General features: G+C 26.2%; 1 protein-coding gene across 12 annotated transcripts in view; it reads right to left on the minus strand.

Annotated features, from left to right (window-relative positions):
* LOC127291390 (echinoderm microtubule-associated protein-like 2) overlaps positions 1-18,794 on the minus strand; it is a 59,520-nt gene that overhangs the window by 27,080 nt on the left and 13,646 nt on the right. For 4 of the 12 annotated variants that reach the window (XM_051320503.1, XM_051320494.1, XM_051320502.1 and 1 more), the window contains exons 1-2: positions 11,262-11,516; positions 7,713-7,943 (exon numbers count right to left, since the gene is read on the minus strand). The exons of 2 other annotated variants lie outside the window; for them this stretch is intronic. In XM_051320503.1, coding sequence (XP_051176460.1) covers positions 7,713-7,943; positions 11,262-11,313 — 283 coding nt within the window. In that variant the 5' untranslated portion in view covers positions 11,314-11,516. Of the gene's footprint in view, positions 1-7,712; positions 7,944-11,261; positions 11,517-18,794 lie in introns of those variants that run through there. 6 more of the 12 variants (XM_051320504.1, XM_051320500.1, XM_051320499.1 and 3 more) reach the window with 2 other exon arrangements.

Genomic DNA, 18,794 nt, shown 5'->3' on the forward strand with positions numbered 1-18,794 from the left:
AAAAAAATTTGTTTAGAATATCAAAGTTCACCCATTTTTTTAATTTTAAATTTTGAGTAAAATGTTCTAAGGATAAATCGTAGAACTCTTTACGAAGATGCTAAACCTCTTATCAGAACTCATAAAAACTCAAATTTTTGAAAAAAAATTTTCGGAAATTTCAAAGTTCAGCACTTTTTTTGATTTTGAATTTAGAGTAAAATTTGATAAGGATAAGTTGTAGAACTCTTGATGAAGATGCCAGAACTCTAATTAGAACTCATGAGAACTCAAATTTTTTCGAAAATTTCAAAGTTCAGCACTTGTTTTGATTTTGAGTTAAGGGTATGTGGGCGAAGGAGGTTTTTTTGTGGTTTGAATCTTTCTCTGAAATAAAAAATGATTTTGGGTTGAAATTCGGGAGAAATGATTTACTTTGGTACAAGGAATCTCGCTGTTCTACTTTGTTTAAAGATAGATTTAAAAGATTAAGCCAAAAAATCATTCTCTTACGAATTTTCTAAATGTTATGAATTTGAAAAACTCAAAAGTTTAAGTAAAAACCGATTTTCTCACGGTGTTTGAAACTTTCTCTTTTCTTTTTTTTATACATAAGTCTAACTAAACAAAAGTCTATGGAAAACTGCAAAACATGGGTTTAGCATGTGCTGGCCAGGGCCGAGCGCAGCCCTTTTTTTATGATATTGCCTGCAATCGACCCTGGCGGGCGCATCTCATCACGTTTGCAAGTTTCTTCCTAAAACACGGAAACTAAAATATTACAGAAAACTTTGCTTTTCCCCCTCTTTTCTCACATTTTGTACATTGAGTAAAGGATAAGGCCCTTTTTCTCAAATCGACCGCTCAGTTCGCTTTTGCCTAAGTACTAGTTAACTCCTCGCAAAAGTTGCAACTCCTACAAGAGTATTCTCAATCAATTACGTTTTTTAAGTACTGAGTTTTTCTTACAATATTGCTGAATTTATACAATAACGAAAAGTGCATAACACTCTGGCAAGGTCCCTTTTATGTACAAATGTACTAAGTCTCTCCCTTGTGGGCCCTTCTGAGTGTAGTTATCCCTGCAAGGGACCATTATCGACCTTCCAGAGGGTTATCTTTGTTCTTTTGAAAAAAGCTCAATTATTATAATTTATGTTTTATGGATATACTTCCGAAGTAGGGGTACCTCCGATTTTAATAAAACTTGGTATACTAACGTATTTTGGTGCGCTGATTACGAAAATGATAGTGAAAATTGGCGCAAATTTGATTATCATGGTAAAAACCATAAAAAACACCATAAAATAATGGTTTTTTACGATTATCTCGTAAAAAACAAAAAATTTCGAAAAAAGTTTTAGACATAAGTTGTAGATCTCAAAAAAACACACATTTTATGTTTTATGCATTTTTTACCAAAAGTCATTATTTTTCGAGAAAAATGGTCCGAAAGTAATTTGCGGAAATTGTGGGGTGGAGTCTACAGCAGCGGTAAATGCAAAATAGTAAACACGGCCTTCGGCCGCGTAAGGTACTGCTCGCTTCTCTTTTTAAGAAATCTTGGCGAGAGGGGGTGGATGTGTCCGAAAGTAATTTGCGGAAATTGTGGGGTGGAGTCCACAGCAGCGGTAAACGCAAAATAGTAAACACGGCCTTCGGCCGGGTAAGGTACTGCTCGCTTTTCTTTTTAAAAAAAACCTTGGCGAGAGGGGGTAGATATGGCCGAAAGTATTTTGCGGAATTCGTTAGATCCTGACTAATGGTGAATATGATACTATATACGAGTCAAATAATATGTCTAACAATGACTGCTGTATATGTTTTCATTATCATGGTGTTTTTCGTTTTTTGGATTTTTCTCGAAAAATAATGACTTTTGGTAAAAAATGCATAAAACATAAAATGTGTATTTTTTTGAGATCTACAACTTTTGTCTAAAACTTTTTTCGAAATTTTTTGTTTTTTACGAGATAATCGTAAAAAACCATTATTTTATGGTGTTTTTTATGGTTTTTACCATGATAATCAAATTTGCGCCAATTTTCACTATCATTTTCGTAATCAGCGCACCAAAATACGTTAGTATACCAAGTTTCATTAAGATCGGAGGTACCCCTACTTCGGAAGTACACCCTTTAATTCTATTTGTTTTTGATAACAGAACAATAAATTGATAATTTGTGTATTTTTTTTGGTGTGTTTCATTTTTTGTGGCCTTTCTTAAAATAAATTGATATTCTCCAAACATACTTACTTACTACAACTTAACGCAAAAATAATAAAAATAAAGCAATAAATAGTAAAATAATGTGTTTTATCGTAGTTCATTCAGCGGCCATTCGCTTAAATTGGCGTTGTTTACTGGAGCACTGACACACTCAAGCAACGACTCTGTATGCGCCGCCACACAGAAAAAACTTGGACTCATTTTTGTTGCAACTCATTTTCTTTTGGGTATCGAAATGAGTATTGGACAAACTTCATGTTATTCAAAATGATATTGGCTGGAATTTCAGATTTCTAAGTTGGCATCATAAGCAGAGTAATTTTGTATTTCAATTATTGTTTCTAATATTTCAACAACACCAGAAAGATTATTTTGACCAGTACGAATATTTAGAAGTTTTTAAATAAAAATTATTTATTATTATTTACGTAGATAATAATTAATTTCATAAGTTTTTAAATTTACCGCTATTATTTAAGTTGGCAGTACCGTTCCTGTTGTCAAAACACATGTTTTCATTTTTCTAACCTAAAAACATATTTCCTTTATTATTTTATTACGCGATTACAAGCAATTTTTAATCAAATATATTAAGTCTAGCGTGTTATTTACTTCTTTGTAATTATTATATTTCATGTTTTTGTGCAAAATTATTCGTTATTTCACAATATTTTTCCATTTTTCTTTTTCTCAAAATGAAACTTGCCTGTTTCATTTTTATACTTTTACCTTAGAACTCGAAATGAGAAAACCAGTTTCATTTTTGTTGCGAATCAAATTGAGTATAGAATCTATACTCAATTTGAATTCAGGTTTTTTCTGTGCATCTTTTTTTCATTTTCGTTTAAAAATCCCACTTTTTAAACTTCATTTTTTTAATAATTTAACGCAAAATTATGTATTTTTCGGAGAACAGCGAGATTCATTGTAAGTACCAAAATCTATCATCCCTCAAAATTTTAGACAAAAATCTTTTCTCGTTTTAGAGAAGGATGTATAATAACAAAATACGTTTTTCCATACTAGGTCACGTGGGAGGTTCCCACATACCCTTAAGAGTAGAATTTCATAAGAATAATTTGTTGAACTATTGATAAAGGTGCCAGAACTTTGGTCAAATTGACTAAAACTTTAAATTTTTCAAAATTAAAATTTTTAAATTTTGCGGAACTTTTTTTTGTTTTATAAGAGAACTCTAGAACTCTGTATTTTCTATCGGAATAATATGTCAGAACTCTTTTTTGCGAAATTTATAGTGCTGGGTGAAGTTAGCACCTTATTTTTTTAATATCATGTTTTCTGGTCTAAATCTACGGAACTATTGAATTAAAACTTATAGAACTCTAGAGCTATTGATAATTTACCCAGAACTCATTGTGGATTTTTCATTTTCTGAGATTTTGGTGCCAACTTCACATGACTAAAAATGTTAAAATAACTCAAGATGTTAGTAGTAGATTTTACTACTTAAAGTGGTTCAATAGACTTTAAGAACATTTTTTTGTAGAATTAATAAATCTTTTGTAATTAAAACTACTACTTTAAATAGTAGATTTTACGAGGGGGAATTTACTAGTTAAAAACGTGTACACTTGACTACTGGTATTACACCTCATATTACCCTTATTACTAAGTATTACACGTTATTACAGAGTATTACAAAGATATTACAGAGTTTTTTGCGTTATTACACGGTATTACACGTTATTACATAAGTATTACAGGAAGAGTGTACACTTGACTACCTGAGTAAATTCCCCCTCGAGATTTTACTACTTAAAATAGGAAAATAAAATTATTAGGTTGAAAAACAACATGTTTTTAATTAACAAATGGAATAATTTATAAACTATTCATCCGTTTAAACTTGAAGTTTTTTCATTTTGTTCAGTATCATGAGGGGCACATTTTCAGAAAGTTTCACTTCAATCGGATTATTATTAACAAAGTTATTAAACAATTAAAAAAGTACCATTTTTAATGGTTTAAATTCAATAACTTTTAAACAAATAATCCGATTTTAACTTTCGACCCACCATTTTGTAGGTATTTTTAATACCTTTTTTTTCTAATAACAACTTTTTCCTCTAAAATGTAGAGGAAAGTAACGAGCACGCAAAAACCACATTTCACCAACTTCAACCATTGTTTACAACAACTTCTGCAACCGGAAATCGAGAGCAAACTGTGGGGCCTTTATACTACCCCCCCAAACTACCAAATTCCGGTTAGAGTTGCCTGTCTACATTTAATGGCACTTTTTGTCTTTATTGACTGGCCTACGACCCTAACGCTCGCAATCCGATACCTTAACCGACTAACCACGCACGCTCGCTAAGACAGTCTGCAAACTACTTGAAGACTACTTTCTGCTTGTCCAATTGGTAATTTAACTATTTAAAGTAGTCATTTTTACTACTTTTATTAGTTGCTATAACTATCCTTTTTAAGTTTTGACTTGTCAATTTTTCATCTTTTAATTATATTATAAATTGTTTAATTGCATAGTGCAGTAAAATCTACTATTTAAAGTGATAGTTTTAATTGCAAAGGATTTTCTTAAAGCCTATTCAACCACTTTAAGTAGTAAAAGCTACTACTGAAAGTAGTAGTTGTAATTGGAAACGATTTCTAAATTTTACATCAAAAACGTTTTTCAAGTTTATTGAATTAATTAAAATAGTAAAAAATTACTACTTAAAGTAGTAGTTTTAATCACAAAGGATTTGTTAATTCTACAACAAAAATGTTCTTAAAGCCTATTGTACCACTTTGAGTAGTAAAATCTACTACTTACAGTAGTAGTTTTAACTGGAAACGATTTGTAAATTCTACATCAAAAATCTTCTTTAAGTTTATCGAATTAATTAAAATAGTAAAAATCTACTACTTAAAGTAGTAGTTTTAATTACAGACGACTTGTTAATTCTACAACAAGAATTTTATTGAATGATAGAAATTAATAAAAAATTTACTACTCAAAAAGCAGTTATATATTAGCAGTTATAGTAGTTGGATTTACTACTCTTCAAATTTTGAGTTGACTACAATTCCACTTGTTTTTATTACTTTAAGAAAGTTAATTTTACTACGAACCTGTAGTTGTACTTTAACTACATGAAACATGATTAGATTAACTAAAAAAGTATTTATTTTTACTACTTTCTAGTCAACTACTTAATGGTATAGTTGAATTTCTCGGCAACATTTTTTTCAGTGTAAAATACGTTGAAAAAATAGAGTTGCGGAATTTTTTATAGAACTAATTATTATTTAAAAAAAAAGATTTTTATTATGACTGTGAAAAATTTGAATACAAAGAGTGTACTTTCTTTAAAGACACCCTTTATATGACTTTAAGCAATAGCGAATGTGGAGAATGTCAACTGACATAAATCGTGACTAAGTATTAGAGGCGTTGTTCTACATGTATATATTTGATACATGACCTGAAACTTGAATATTTTACATTCCCTTTTCTTATCAAAATACAAATCCATAAATTTTTTTTTGTCCAAAAACAAATTAAATTATTTTTTTTTTATATAGAACTAATTTGAGTTTTTATATGTAAACTTTTATTGAAGCGTATAAATTTTTCATAAAAATCATTAGTGAAAATTTTTATTTTAAATAAATTTTTTATTAGATATATATATTTATTTTTTAGACAAATTTTCATTTTTCAAATTAGAAATCAACAGAATTTCTTATTTTAATCGAATTTTTACTTAATAAAATTTTTATTGGACTAAATTATTTATTGTACACAATTTCTCTTCACCCAACTTTTTATTTAAACAATTCTAATTTAATCGAATTTAGCAGAATTTTAAGTGATTCGAATTTTTTTTTTATTATTTTATTTGCCCAAAACTGCAATTCGCTGACAAACAATCGAATTTCAGCGCGAATTTAAAAATTAACCAATCAGAAATTATCGAAAAATTGTTATTAGTCAATTTTAAAATTAGCGGCGAAATCTTTTTGTCGATTGTTTCTTCGGCCGCATTTGCTCTTTCTGATAAATGAAAATTTTGCGTTTTAAGAATTCTATTAAATAAAAATTCGTGCAAATAAAAATTTTAACAAATAAAGATTCGGTAAATTGGATATTCTGGCATAAAATTGAGTAAAGAGAAATTCAATAAAATAAAAATAAAAATTCGGCACCTAAAAATTTTTGTTAAGTAAAAATTCGATTAAAAAAAAAAAAAAATTCTGCAAATTGCTAATTCGAAAAGTGACAATTCGTCTAAAAAATTATTACACCTAATTAAATTCTTTAAAATGAAAATATCACTTTTATGGAAAATTCATGTGTCCCCTTTTTATTTATTTATTAATAATGTTTTCCAAATTGTAGAAAAGGAAAAAAAAAGGTTTTTCCTCACTTAAAAATTTTAATTGATTCAAAAATATCCTCTTATGTAAATATTTATAAACACTTTGCTGCTTGTATAAAGAGCATCATCAGGAAGAAGCAAAACCTCTTTTTGCACACATATGCATCTTATATTCAGATAAACATATACGAATTATTTTTGGCGACTCGATAATAAGAGTGCACTTTGGACGACACGCATAAAACAAGGATAAAAATTGTGTTTCTTATTTTTTTGTTTTTGGTAAAGGTTTTATAAACAGGAATGACGTGAACATATACACAGTTGCTTATATAAAAAGAATTTTTCGTTTTTGAAAAAAACAAAAAAAAAAAATGACAAAAATTAAATACAGGTAACGAAAAATTTGTCGAAATTTGTAACAAACAATTTTTCTTTCACTCAAAAAAGGAAGCTATTTAATTATAATGAAAACTGCTGCATATAATGGAGGGACGGTGAAAGTTTCGCGAGCTCAAAGAAGGTAAAACTAATTTACAAAAGATAAACTTGTCGGAAAACCTTCAACTTCTTTTATGACCGCGAGAATATAACAAAAGGATAATAAGTCATCTAAATACCTACTTTGCTTATTCATACAAGTCATTTTTTTTTAAAAAATAGTTTCTTGTTTATAAGAAGCAATTTAAAATCTGTACAAAATCCTGTCATTTGGAAAATTGTGTGGGTGGATATTATGTATTATTTTCACATATATAATGTACGACATTATAAAAACCTTACTAAAAAATATATCTTTTGTCTCATATACCCCGAAAGCATGACATTTTAATTCCGAAATTCTTCTCGAATTAACGTAATTTTTTTTTGCATACAATTAATTAAGGGTTTTTGGCCTTTCCTTTTTTTTCTAAAAATTCTAAATTTTACAATTTATCTTGTTATATCATAATATTCATTTTTTTTTTTGTTTTCATTCAAGTTAAAAGTGATTATTTTTTCTGTTATTTTTGTTCTCTTTTGTTTTTATGAAGAGCTTATAGGAATTGAGAGTCAGGTTATTGTGGGTAGATGAGGATAATAATAATTATTATAGATATATGTTGTGAGTATATACACGTCTCATTTTCGCACACAGTGAATTTAATTTCACTCACTTCTAAATGGAACGTGTCCGTTCCTCAAGGGCGAAGAGAGACCTCTCTCGTTTCTCCTTTCATTTCTGTCATCCTCCCGCTTCTCACGACCCTCCAATTGAGCGATTCGCCTGAGAGCATCCGCCAAAGTCGCTCGAAGACAGACAATCTCGTCTCTTTGAGCCAAAGACTGCTTCTCCAAGTCGGCGACTCGACCCAATAGCGATCCAGTTTCACACTCCAACATCTCGTCTGAAAAAAAAAATTATTTTTTAAATATTTCTCTATTAATAAACTATTTATAATTCATAATTTGATATTATCATAGAGAAAAAAAAACATTTATCTCTGACAAAAAGAAAGGAAAACATTTGATTAATATATGTGACGCTTCACGAGAGAGGGGACCTTATGTTTAAAAAATTTTAGGTTATGTTTGTGATTTTTGAAGTAAAAAAATACTCACAGAGAATCAATTCTTATAGTACAAAATAATTATTATTAACTCAAAAAATTCAATAAAAACTCATTTTGATTTTATCAAATTAATAAGAAATTTTTTATCAAGGTGAAAGTATCACTAAACATAACCTAAAATTTTTTTAACATACAGGCCTCGGATCGACTTAAAGGCACAAAAAAAAGTCGTTTTAGTCGATTTATATTCCAAAAAAAGTTGAAAAAGTCGGTTTTTTTTTATTTTAACAAAAATATTTTACAGAATTTTAAATAAATTTCTTTTTTTTTTAATAATAATACTTTTGGAAGGGATTTACAATTGAGATTTTTGAAATTAATTGAACTTCAAGTGATTCTTAATTAAAATTTTTTGATGATTTTACTAAAAAATTAATTAGAAATTGCGGACAAAAATACAATAATTTGAAATCCATTTTTAATTGAAAAATGGTTTCAGATAGTTGAATTTTCAAAGAATAAATTATAAAAATAGTTAAAAATTATTGAATTTTCTTTAGAGTTATCATTGAGGAGCCGGATCGTAGAACCGATTCTTCACTAATGCGCAAGTCCCCCGCGCAGCTGAAAGCTGGCTCACTTGAGGGACTCCGGAGAGAGCGAAGAATCGGTTCTACGATCCGGCTCCTCAATTGAAATTATTAAATTTCAAAAAATTTTCGATGGAAAATTTTAGAAATAATTAGATTTTAGAAGCTTTTAAATTTAAAATTTTGAAAATAATTGAATTTTAATTGAAATTTTGGATAATAATTTAATTTTAGTTGATTTTTGATTGAAAATTTTAATAATAATTAATTTTGAATTGAAATTTTGGGTAATAATTGAATTTTGTTTGATTTTAAATTGAAAATTTTGAAAATAGTTGAATTTTAAAAGATATTGAATTGAAAATTTGGAAAATAATTAAATTTTAAAAGATTTTGAATTGAAAATTTGGAAATTAATTGAATTTTAATCGATTTTGAATTGTAAATTTTGAAAATAATTGAATTTCAATTGAAATTTTGGAGAATAATTTAATTTTAGTTGATATTTGATTGAAAATTTTGATTAATAATTAATTTTGAATTGAAATTTTGAATACTAATTCAATTTTAATTAGTTTTGAATTAAAATTTTAGGTACTAATTGAATTTTAGTTGATTTTGAATTCACACTAATTTATAAATATCAAATTGATACCAAAAATATCAAATTGATATAAAAATTCGTATCAATTTGATACTTTTAAATTACTGTGTTGAAATTTTTGAAAATAATTGAATTTTATTTGATTTTGAATTAAAAATATTTGGTAATTTTATTTGATATTTTTTTTAAATTATGAACAATTTTTAAATTTGATTTAAATTTTAATTTAAAAAATAATTGTAAATATAATTAAATTTGTGATAAATTTCATTAAAATTATTAAAAATAATTAATTTAGTGAAGAATTTTAGTTAAAAATTTGTTAAATAATTGAAATAAAGAAGATTTGCATTTTATACTAAAAAAAATATATTTTATTAAAATTTTTTTTTTAAAATGTGAAAAAAAAGTCGAAATAGTCGCATTTTATTAAAATAAGTCGAAAAAAGTCGGAAATAGTTGAAAAAGTCGTATAATCCGAGGCCTGTAATGTAAGATCTTTTCTCTTGTGGAGCTTATAGTTATTGGAAAATTAAAATTTTTTTTTAGTCGAACCAACGAAATGTTTAATTGTATTAATCAGAGAACAAAAATTTTGGATATGTATATAAACAAAAAATTCTGTTTAAAATTAAAATTAATCTTTGTCAAAAACAAAAATTTATTCAATGAACAAAAACGATTTCATACTTTTTGGTTCAAACATAAAAATCATTTTTCTCTGTGTGCAAAACAAGTCACATTGTGTATAATAATTTTGAATTTTAAATAAAAATTTCTCTCTTTAATAATTTCTTTTTTACCAAAAAATACTTCTTTATTGTTGGAAAATTTTATTTTATTTATTATTATATCATACAGATTGAAAAAGAAATTTTTTTTTTATTTTAACATTTCAAGCACATAACTGATTTTTGATATTATCAGTTTAACGAATATAAGTTAATTTTCCGTTCATTTAGTTATCTACTGAATTGTGTGTATATCAATAAAAAGAAAAAGAAAAAAGGAATGAAAAAAGAAACAAGTTGTTTGGCAAGTGAATCAATTTCAAACTATGATCACTGGACCGATATCACTTTTGATCAGAAGTAAATAAACACACACACACACACACAATGTTATACGGTCTGTAGATTTTAGAATATCATCCCCTTTCATGGCAGACTGCACTTTTGATCAATTCTCTGACCATTCTCTCGTGACAACTACACAATTTACGTCAATTATATCCTAACAACATTTAAGGGGGCATGTCAAAACTGCCGAAACAAATTTTTTTTATCAGAAAAAAAAAATTGACGAGTCATTCTGTTTGAAAAATTGAAAAATGTCTTTTAAAAAGAAATTAGTATACCTAAATAAATTCTTTATTCAATATTTAATGGACAGAGAGTGCGATCTTATCAAAAGATCAATAATATATATTTGCTTGTAATCTACATAATCATTATTCTTGATTTATCCATAGAAACAAATTGAAAAAAATAAATGACTTGCTGCAGGATTTTAAACATTTAAAAACTATTGATATATTTTTTCTATTAATAAAATAAAAAAAAAAGATAAAAAATAAAATTAAATACAAAATTTTATTGCGTAAAATAAATATTTATTTATTGCCTTATAGGTGTACATTATATTTAATTAGAATAAAAAATTTCTCTTGGTGTATGTAACAAAAATAAAAGAAAGTTTAAAATTTTTAGCAAGGAAAAAAAAGTATAATATATATATAAAAATTGTACCTTATAGTCTTTGTGCATCAAAGGAAAAAGCCGTGGGTTTAAATTTTTTTTTTCTATTCTTTTAAAAAAACGATTCTTTACAGAGAAGCTTTTAGAAACTCAAACAAAAAATTTTTTTTCTCAATTTATTTTCTTTTGTTGTAAATATGAGCAAGTAATGAAAAATTCAATTTTTTTGTTTTTTTTTAATTTTTTGGTGAATTTTACTTACGCCAAGCATTCTCAGCCTCGTCGATTGTGTTCATCGTGTCTGGCATAGCCATCGCGATTAACCCCTGCCGATGACCCCGACGTATTAATGCGTTATTCAATTGAACTGATTAACGGAACTTAAACAGAGCCAATGTACTTTCGCAGTCATCGTGTATATTTCATATTTTTCATTTCCGTTATAATCACATTTTCAAATTTCTTCACGTAAAAAATAAAAAGAAAACACACACACACACTGCTGCAACTATATTGGTCAACGGTAAAATTTATTATTAACAAGAATCATAAATTTAAACGCGTCATGAAAAGATATGAAAAATCGGAAATTTATATATTCATTTCAATATTATAAATTGATGGTATAATTTAAATTAATTTCTCATAATAAATAAAAAAATAATAATATATTAATTAATTTTTATTAATAAAAATTAAAAAAAATATTACAGTTAATTATTTATTCAACTTTAAAAAAATTCTTTTAAAGAAAGAGATCATCTATAATGCAAAACACTTAAAAATTGAAATTCACACTGAACAAAATATTATCACGACAATTTTAAACACAATTGCCATTTTTAAATATATAAATCATGTGACTAATTAAAATGTGCTTGATTCAAATCAACTATAAGCGACACTTGTATCGTTACACGTGGACTACGTGCTTATGCTCATCTAGACAACAGTCGTTGAAAATCATCCGAAAATAAACTACTTTCAGCGTATATATATATATTGCGCCGGAAATATTTTTTTTTGTCAAGTAACCAAAAAAAAGTAGGGGAAAAATATATTTTTTTTTCATTCAAGTACACTTATTACTCATTATTAGATGATTAATTAATTTTTAAAATTACTTTCCTTGAATAATATATTTTTTTTAGAAATAAGTAGAAACAAATTAACTTTGTATTAATTTACATTTAACTTATCATGAACTTAAAGAAGAATTTTCAAAATTTTAGTCTTCTATTCTTGTATTATATTGTTGCATGAAATTCTTTCGTAGGGAATTTTTTAAAATACCTATTTTAGAATTTATTATATTTTTCTTCTAAATTAACAAAATGTTAATTAAATTAGAATTTTTTGTGTAATTATAACAAAATTTGAATTCAACTACTATAAAGAATTCTTGTAATTATTTAGAATTTAATTTTAAAAATTATTTTTTCACTTAACAATTAGTAATTTTTTTTACTAAATAATTAAACAGTTTTTTTTTGTACCAATTTGCTGATGCAGCCAATATTTTACTAAAATTTAGTTATTTAATAAATTAAAATAATAATAATAATAAATTAATAAAATTATTTTTATTAAAAATAGTTGGAAAAATTTTTTTCACACATTTCGAAGAAATTTTATGTGAAATTTCAAAATTTAAAATAAAAAATAATCATAAATAAAGAAAAAAAGTTCTTGTATATATGTATAATGTTGAAATTGTATAATCAAATGAGCTCACTGTGTCAATCTTTCTGAGCTGATTATATTGCACTGAAAGCAGATCTGAATAATGGCTTGCTAAGGTACACATATGTCACATATGCCGGACGCGTGGCCTGTGTTGATGCCGGTCAATTATGTAATGGCTCTCTGTATATATATATGTATTCTACTCACATGATATAACAGAATTCACTTTTCATTTTTTTAGAAAAACACTTTCTATGAATGATCACTTATTTTTATCTCTCTATTCAAATTTTAATTAATTGATACAAAAATGGTAATTTAAAAAATTAATTAATTTAACCTGCATAAAATAAAAATAATATTAATAATAAATAATAATAAAAATAATAATAATTATTATTATTATTATAAGTAATAATAAGTGATAAATAATAATAATAATAATAAGTAATAAATAATAATAAAATTAATAATAATGTTAATTATTGCTAAAAAATTTCTACTAAGAAAAATAAAATAATAGCAAGTGATTTTACTCCGAAAACAATTTCAAAAAATTTTCTTGAAAATATTGTAATTTTTGCTTTAGTGGTGTATATAATATATTGAGAGGCTTAATAATTTTTAAATAAGAAGCTTTTTACATAATTTTTCATTTGAATCGTTTTATGTAACTACATTCGTTATTTAAAAATTTTATGTGTTTTACAAAAAAATTTTCCTTCAAATCCAATTTATAGTTTCGTCTCTCTCTATCAGATGTCACTGATCAATGGCGCAATATTTTTGAAACCTCTTTTTGATTTCCTTTTTTTCTACTTTATAGATCATTTCAAGCCGTAATGTAATTACGAAATTATTGAATATTTTGATGATACTCATTTCTTTCGTCCTTTTTTTATATGACAATTTTTTTTTTTTTTTATTACAAATTTTATACATTCCTCTTTTTACCTCCATTTTTCATTTTATATAAGTATTATTACCTATATATATATATATAATTTTTATTGCCTTAACAGTCCGTTCATTTCTATAGAGCAATTTCTGCATTTTAATGGGGACTTTTTTTCATTCTATGAATCCATAAAATATCTACTTGACGACATTTTAACGTCTTGACTGGTTAAAATTACTTTTTCCCGCCATAACTGCGTCACTACTATACGTATTGTCCTCGTTTTCTATATATTCCTTGCAATTTATTCGGAAAAATTTTATATATATTTTTATTTTTTTACAAATTGTTAAAAAAAATAAACTTTTATAATTAATTTTTTTTTCTCCTAAAAGAATTTTCCTGTGATAAATACATATTCTTTTATTTCAATTAATATTATAAAAACTGAAGAGAATGAAAATTGTTTTTTTTTTCTTTATTTTTTATGATAAATTTTTATATTTGTTGATTAAATTAGATTTAAATATATTATTTATAAATTTATTTATTTTCATATAAAATCAGTTATAAAAAAATGAATAAATAATAAAAAAAAACGAAGAATATAAAAAGTAAACGATTAATAAATAAATATGAATAAGAAAACAATAAACAAATAAGAAATAAGCAATATAAATAAATAAAAATTGTCACTTTTTAAAAAAGCAAAATTTTATCAGTATTATTAAAACTTACGAATGTTTTTGATCATTATTAATAGTTTTATTATTATCGTTGATAAAAAAAAAAGAAATTTTTAATTTCTCTTTTCTTAAGAATATTTTGTTCAGGGAAAATTTAATTTTAAGTAGATTGCAATTTATGATATATGCACCTTTTTTTTTTGTTATGGTGTTTGAAATATACATATATATATATATAATTTTTTTTCTCCCCTTTTATCATGTCACTTTTTCTCGATTGAGGGAAACTTCCCCTAGAAATGTTGTTACCATTCTCGCGAGCGTGTAACACGTGTATGTTTTCCCCAAGACCGCCCCGACGCTACTGTCGGCTAACTCCAGCTGCTTTAGTCACGATCAATACGTTTCAGATAGTTGAGATGAGAGGAAGTTGTATATAGTATATTATAGATAAAATGTCATTTAATGGACAAAAAACGCACTATAATATCGACGTTTTAATATATATATATAAAAACACGTGTAAAATGCTAAACTCTAATTTATCGAATGAACGTCATCGCAGCAAAATTATATAGACACGTTGTTCACCATTCGATTCCCCTGTAAATATATATATATATATATACCTATATACACGATCGTTATGAATAGAGTGCGTACAATCGAATTGCGAGCCAAACGGACATTTCCGATGCGCCGGCGCACCTCTTTGAAGCATTCAAATTTTATTTTGTTGCCCTTCACATTTTTTTGTATAATAATAAACATGTATCTGAAAAAAAAGAATGTTTTCGTACTCTATCATGCGAGACAATTTAGATTTCGAGGAAATTTATTTTTACAGAAAAATATTTTTTTATGGAATTAGAGTAAATGCACTAATTACGGCGCGATTCGAGTCAAAACATTTTTGAAATAGAAAATTCGACATTTCTATTGTATAAAGTTAATTTAAGACTTATATTAAACTAAAAGCTTATGTTATTTAGATATTACTGCAAGCTTCAAATGTCCCACCTGAACCAAGCTTGCATGGTAAGCTTACCGAAAGATTGCAGTGTAAGGTTACTGCAAGATTGAAAAATAAGATTATCGCAAGTTTGCTCAGTAAGCTTGTAGCAAGGTTGGTGCAAGGTTGCCAAATAACCTTATTTTGAACATAAAAAACTTTTTTTAATTTTTCGTCTAATTTATATATTTTAATTATATAAATTTTACTATATAAATTAAATGAAACATTTTTTTTTTTAAATTTTATAGTTTCAAAGTAAGGTTATTTGTCAATCTTGCACCAACCTTGCTACAAGCTTACCGTGCAAGCTTACTGAGCAATCTTACGATAATATTATTGTGCAATCTTTTGGTAAGCTTACCATGCAAGCTTACTTGCAGATATGGGACATTTGAAACTTGCGGCAAGTTTGCCGTGCAAGGTTGGCAATATTGGGCGACAAGCTTACCGCAAGGTTGCTGCAAGCTTACGTGCTATCTGTGGTAGGATCCAATGTAGAATCATTTGTGGGTTCACGTGCAATAAGGAGATACGCATGAAAGTGAAAGTTCCCGCGTGCAGCGATTCTGCGGCTGCGCGAGGGGCTAACGAAAATCCTGCGCGTCCCTTTAATTTAGAATTAACAAGTTACAAATACGTTTTTTTACTCTTTTTTCGAAAAATGTTTATGTTATAAAAGGGAATTTCTAATGTAAAGCAATTATTGATTCTGTGGTATCAAAATAATCATAGTAAAAATAAAATGAAGCTTTTAAATAAATAAATATATATATAATTTCAAATATATATAATTTCAAAATGAATTCTTTAAAAAAATTTCAAAATCTGTGGACATAGGGAATTTTTAAGGAAATTCCAAACACTATACAGTGCGGTCTCGTAACTGCAACATTCTCTGAAATTTCCCACTCTTTCGGACTTGATACTGCAACATATCCCACTACCTACCATTTCAGGGACGTACATACCTACTATACGCGAGAAAATTTAAGACCCCTGAAAAACGGACTACTTTCATACTTTCACTTTGAATTTCTCTTTAAAAAAATTTTTGGGAAAAAATGACAAAAATCCTTTAAAAAATTTAATTTTGTTAATAAAATTTGCTTATATCAAAATTTTGTTTATCTTATCAGATAAATTAAATAAATATTAAAAATAATTGTTATACATTCTATAATTCTATAATTTGTGTGTATTGAAATCTATTAAGAGGTGTTTATATTTTCAAATATATGTATTATTATTATTTATTAATTACTACGCAGAAGATGAATATCAAATCCAATTTGCATATTATATATCACTAATATTTTAAAAATGACACCAAACTTTTATATTTATATGAAACATTTAATAATTACATAATTAAATTTTAATTATATTTTTATAATTATTTATATATTTATTTACTTTATATATTTTATAATTTATTTTATTTATCAATTTTATTTTAAATTTTAATTATAAAACAATTTTAGAGTTTTTTTTCATTTTTATTTATGAATACTTGATATTCATTTTCCGCTGTAGATACGGCACTGAAAGCTGCCGACGTCACGTTTCAGTTTCAAGTCCGGTGGTCGAGGTGGGGTGTTGCAGTAACGAAACTGTTGCAGTTTCAAATGTTGCAGTTACGAGACCGCACTGTACCATTAAAATTTTTTCACTTGAGTCATGATGTCATGAATGATGACCTTGCCACGATGATACTCAATAGTCTATCGTATCACAATGACTTTGATAAAATAATTTAACTACTGATATATTTTTATACAAAATAATATACAATCATGTTTTTTTCATAAATTAATACTATAAAAGAGTATCAAATTTTGATACAAATGTTTAATATCAATTTGATACTTTTAAATTAACTAAAGAATTGATTCCGATAAAGGTTGAAACTGTCGCAATGTTTAAAAAACTATATCAACAGTTAATGTATAATGTAAAATATTTTTATCTCGAAGAAAAGTTTTATTTAAACTAAATATACCACTTTTTTTTATTAACCCAAATTTTTTGGTTATTTTAAACAAAAATTTGTTTAATTCAAATAAATATTTATTTGATCTAATATAAAAGTTTGGTTTTTTTAAAATAAATTTTTCTAACAAAGAAAAATTTTTTAGAGCCAAATAAACTTTTGATTGATTTAAACGAAAATTTTCTTCACTTTATAGCAATATGCATTTATTTTGTTGATTTAACCAAAAAATTTGGTTGTTTATAATAAATTTTTTTCTAAGTTTATAATTATATATAGATATATGTGATGAGAATAATATCCAATTTACAAGATGGCATATATTTTATATATATTCCAGGTGAAAAAATTAACGTTACTAACGTTACTAACATTACTAACGTTACTAACGTTACTAACGTTACTTATGTTACTAACATTACTAATGTTACTAACGTTACTACCTATAAAAAAATTAAGAGTTTCTAAAATATATTTTCACAGAAACTTTGCCACTACTTTCCCATTACCACTTTCACTTCCACTTAAACATTTTATAATTTTCATTCCCATTTCCACTTCTACTTTTTCTAATTCTCATTCGCACTTCCATTCTCACTTCTACTCTTTCTAATTCTCATTCCCACTTCACTTCCACTTTTTCTAATTTTCATTCCCATTTCCACTTCCACTTTTCTAATTTTCATTCCCATTCCTATTTCCACTTCCAGTTTTTTATATATTCATTGCCACTACCACTTTTTCTAATTCTCATTCACACTTTCACTTCCACTTGTTCCAATTTTCATTCCCATTTCATCTTCCACTTTTTTATTTTCATTACAACTTTTTTATATTTTTACTCCCACTTCCATTCCTAATTTTTTAAATTTTCATTAACACTTTCACTTTTTCTAATTTCCATCCATGATAATTAAAAAAAGTGGAAATGGTTGCGTAAATGGAAATTAGAAATAGTTTTAGTCGAAATGGCAACAGCTAATGAAAATTAGAAGTGGAAAAAATGGGAGTAAAAGTGGGAATGAAAATTAGAAAAAGGGAAGTGGGAATAAAAATTAGAAAAAGTGGAAGTGGAAATGAAAATAAAAAAGTGAAAGTGGAAGTGAAAGTGGAAACGAGAATTAGAAAGAGTGGAAGTGGGAATGGAAGTGCGAATGAGAATTAGAAAAAGTGGAAATGGTAATAAAGAAGTGGAAGTGATAATAGAAATGAAAATTATAAAAAGTGCGGGAAAGAACATTAAATACTTCCTGGTGGTTGATTTTCGAGAAGTTTCTGCAAAAATACAATTTAGAAACATTTTCTTAATTTTTTTATAGGTACTAACGTTAGTAACGTTAGTAATATTAGTAACGTTAGTAATGTTAATTTTTCTACCTGGGATAGTTTAAATATTCTCATCTTTTATAGAAATGTGATGTGTTCTTCTTTAGGAAACATTATTTTTTATACTTTATTTATAAACATTAGTGTATCCGTAATCTGTTATTAGCGATGGAATGTCAGAGGTGCAAAACACT

This window comes from Leptopilina boulardi, unplaced genomic scaffold, assembly GCF_019393585.1.
Source record: "Leptopilina boulardi isolate dan_hultmark-lab unplaced genomic scaffold, ZJU_Lbou_2.1 LbouV2_137, whole genome shotgun sequence".
NCBI classification, from domain to species: domain Eukaryota; kingdom Metazoa; phylum Arthropoda; class Insecta; order Hymenoptera; family Figitidae; genus Leptopilina; species Leptopilina boulardi.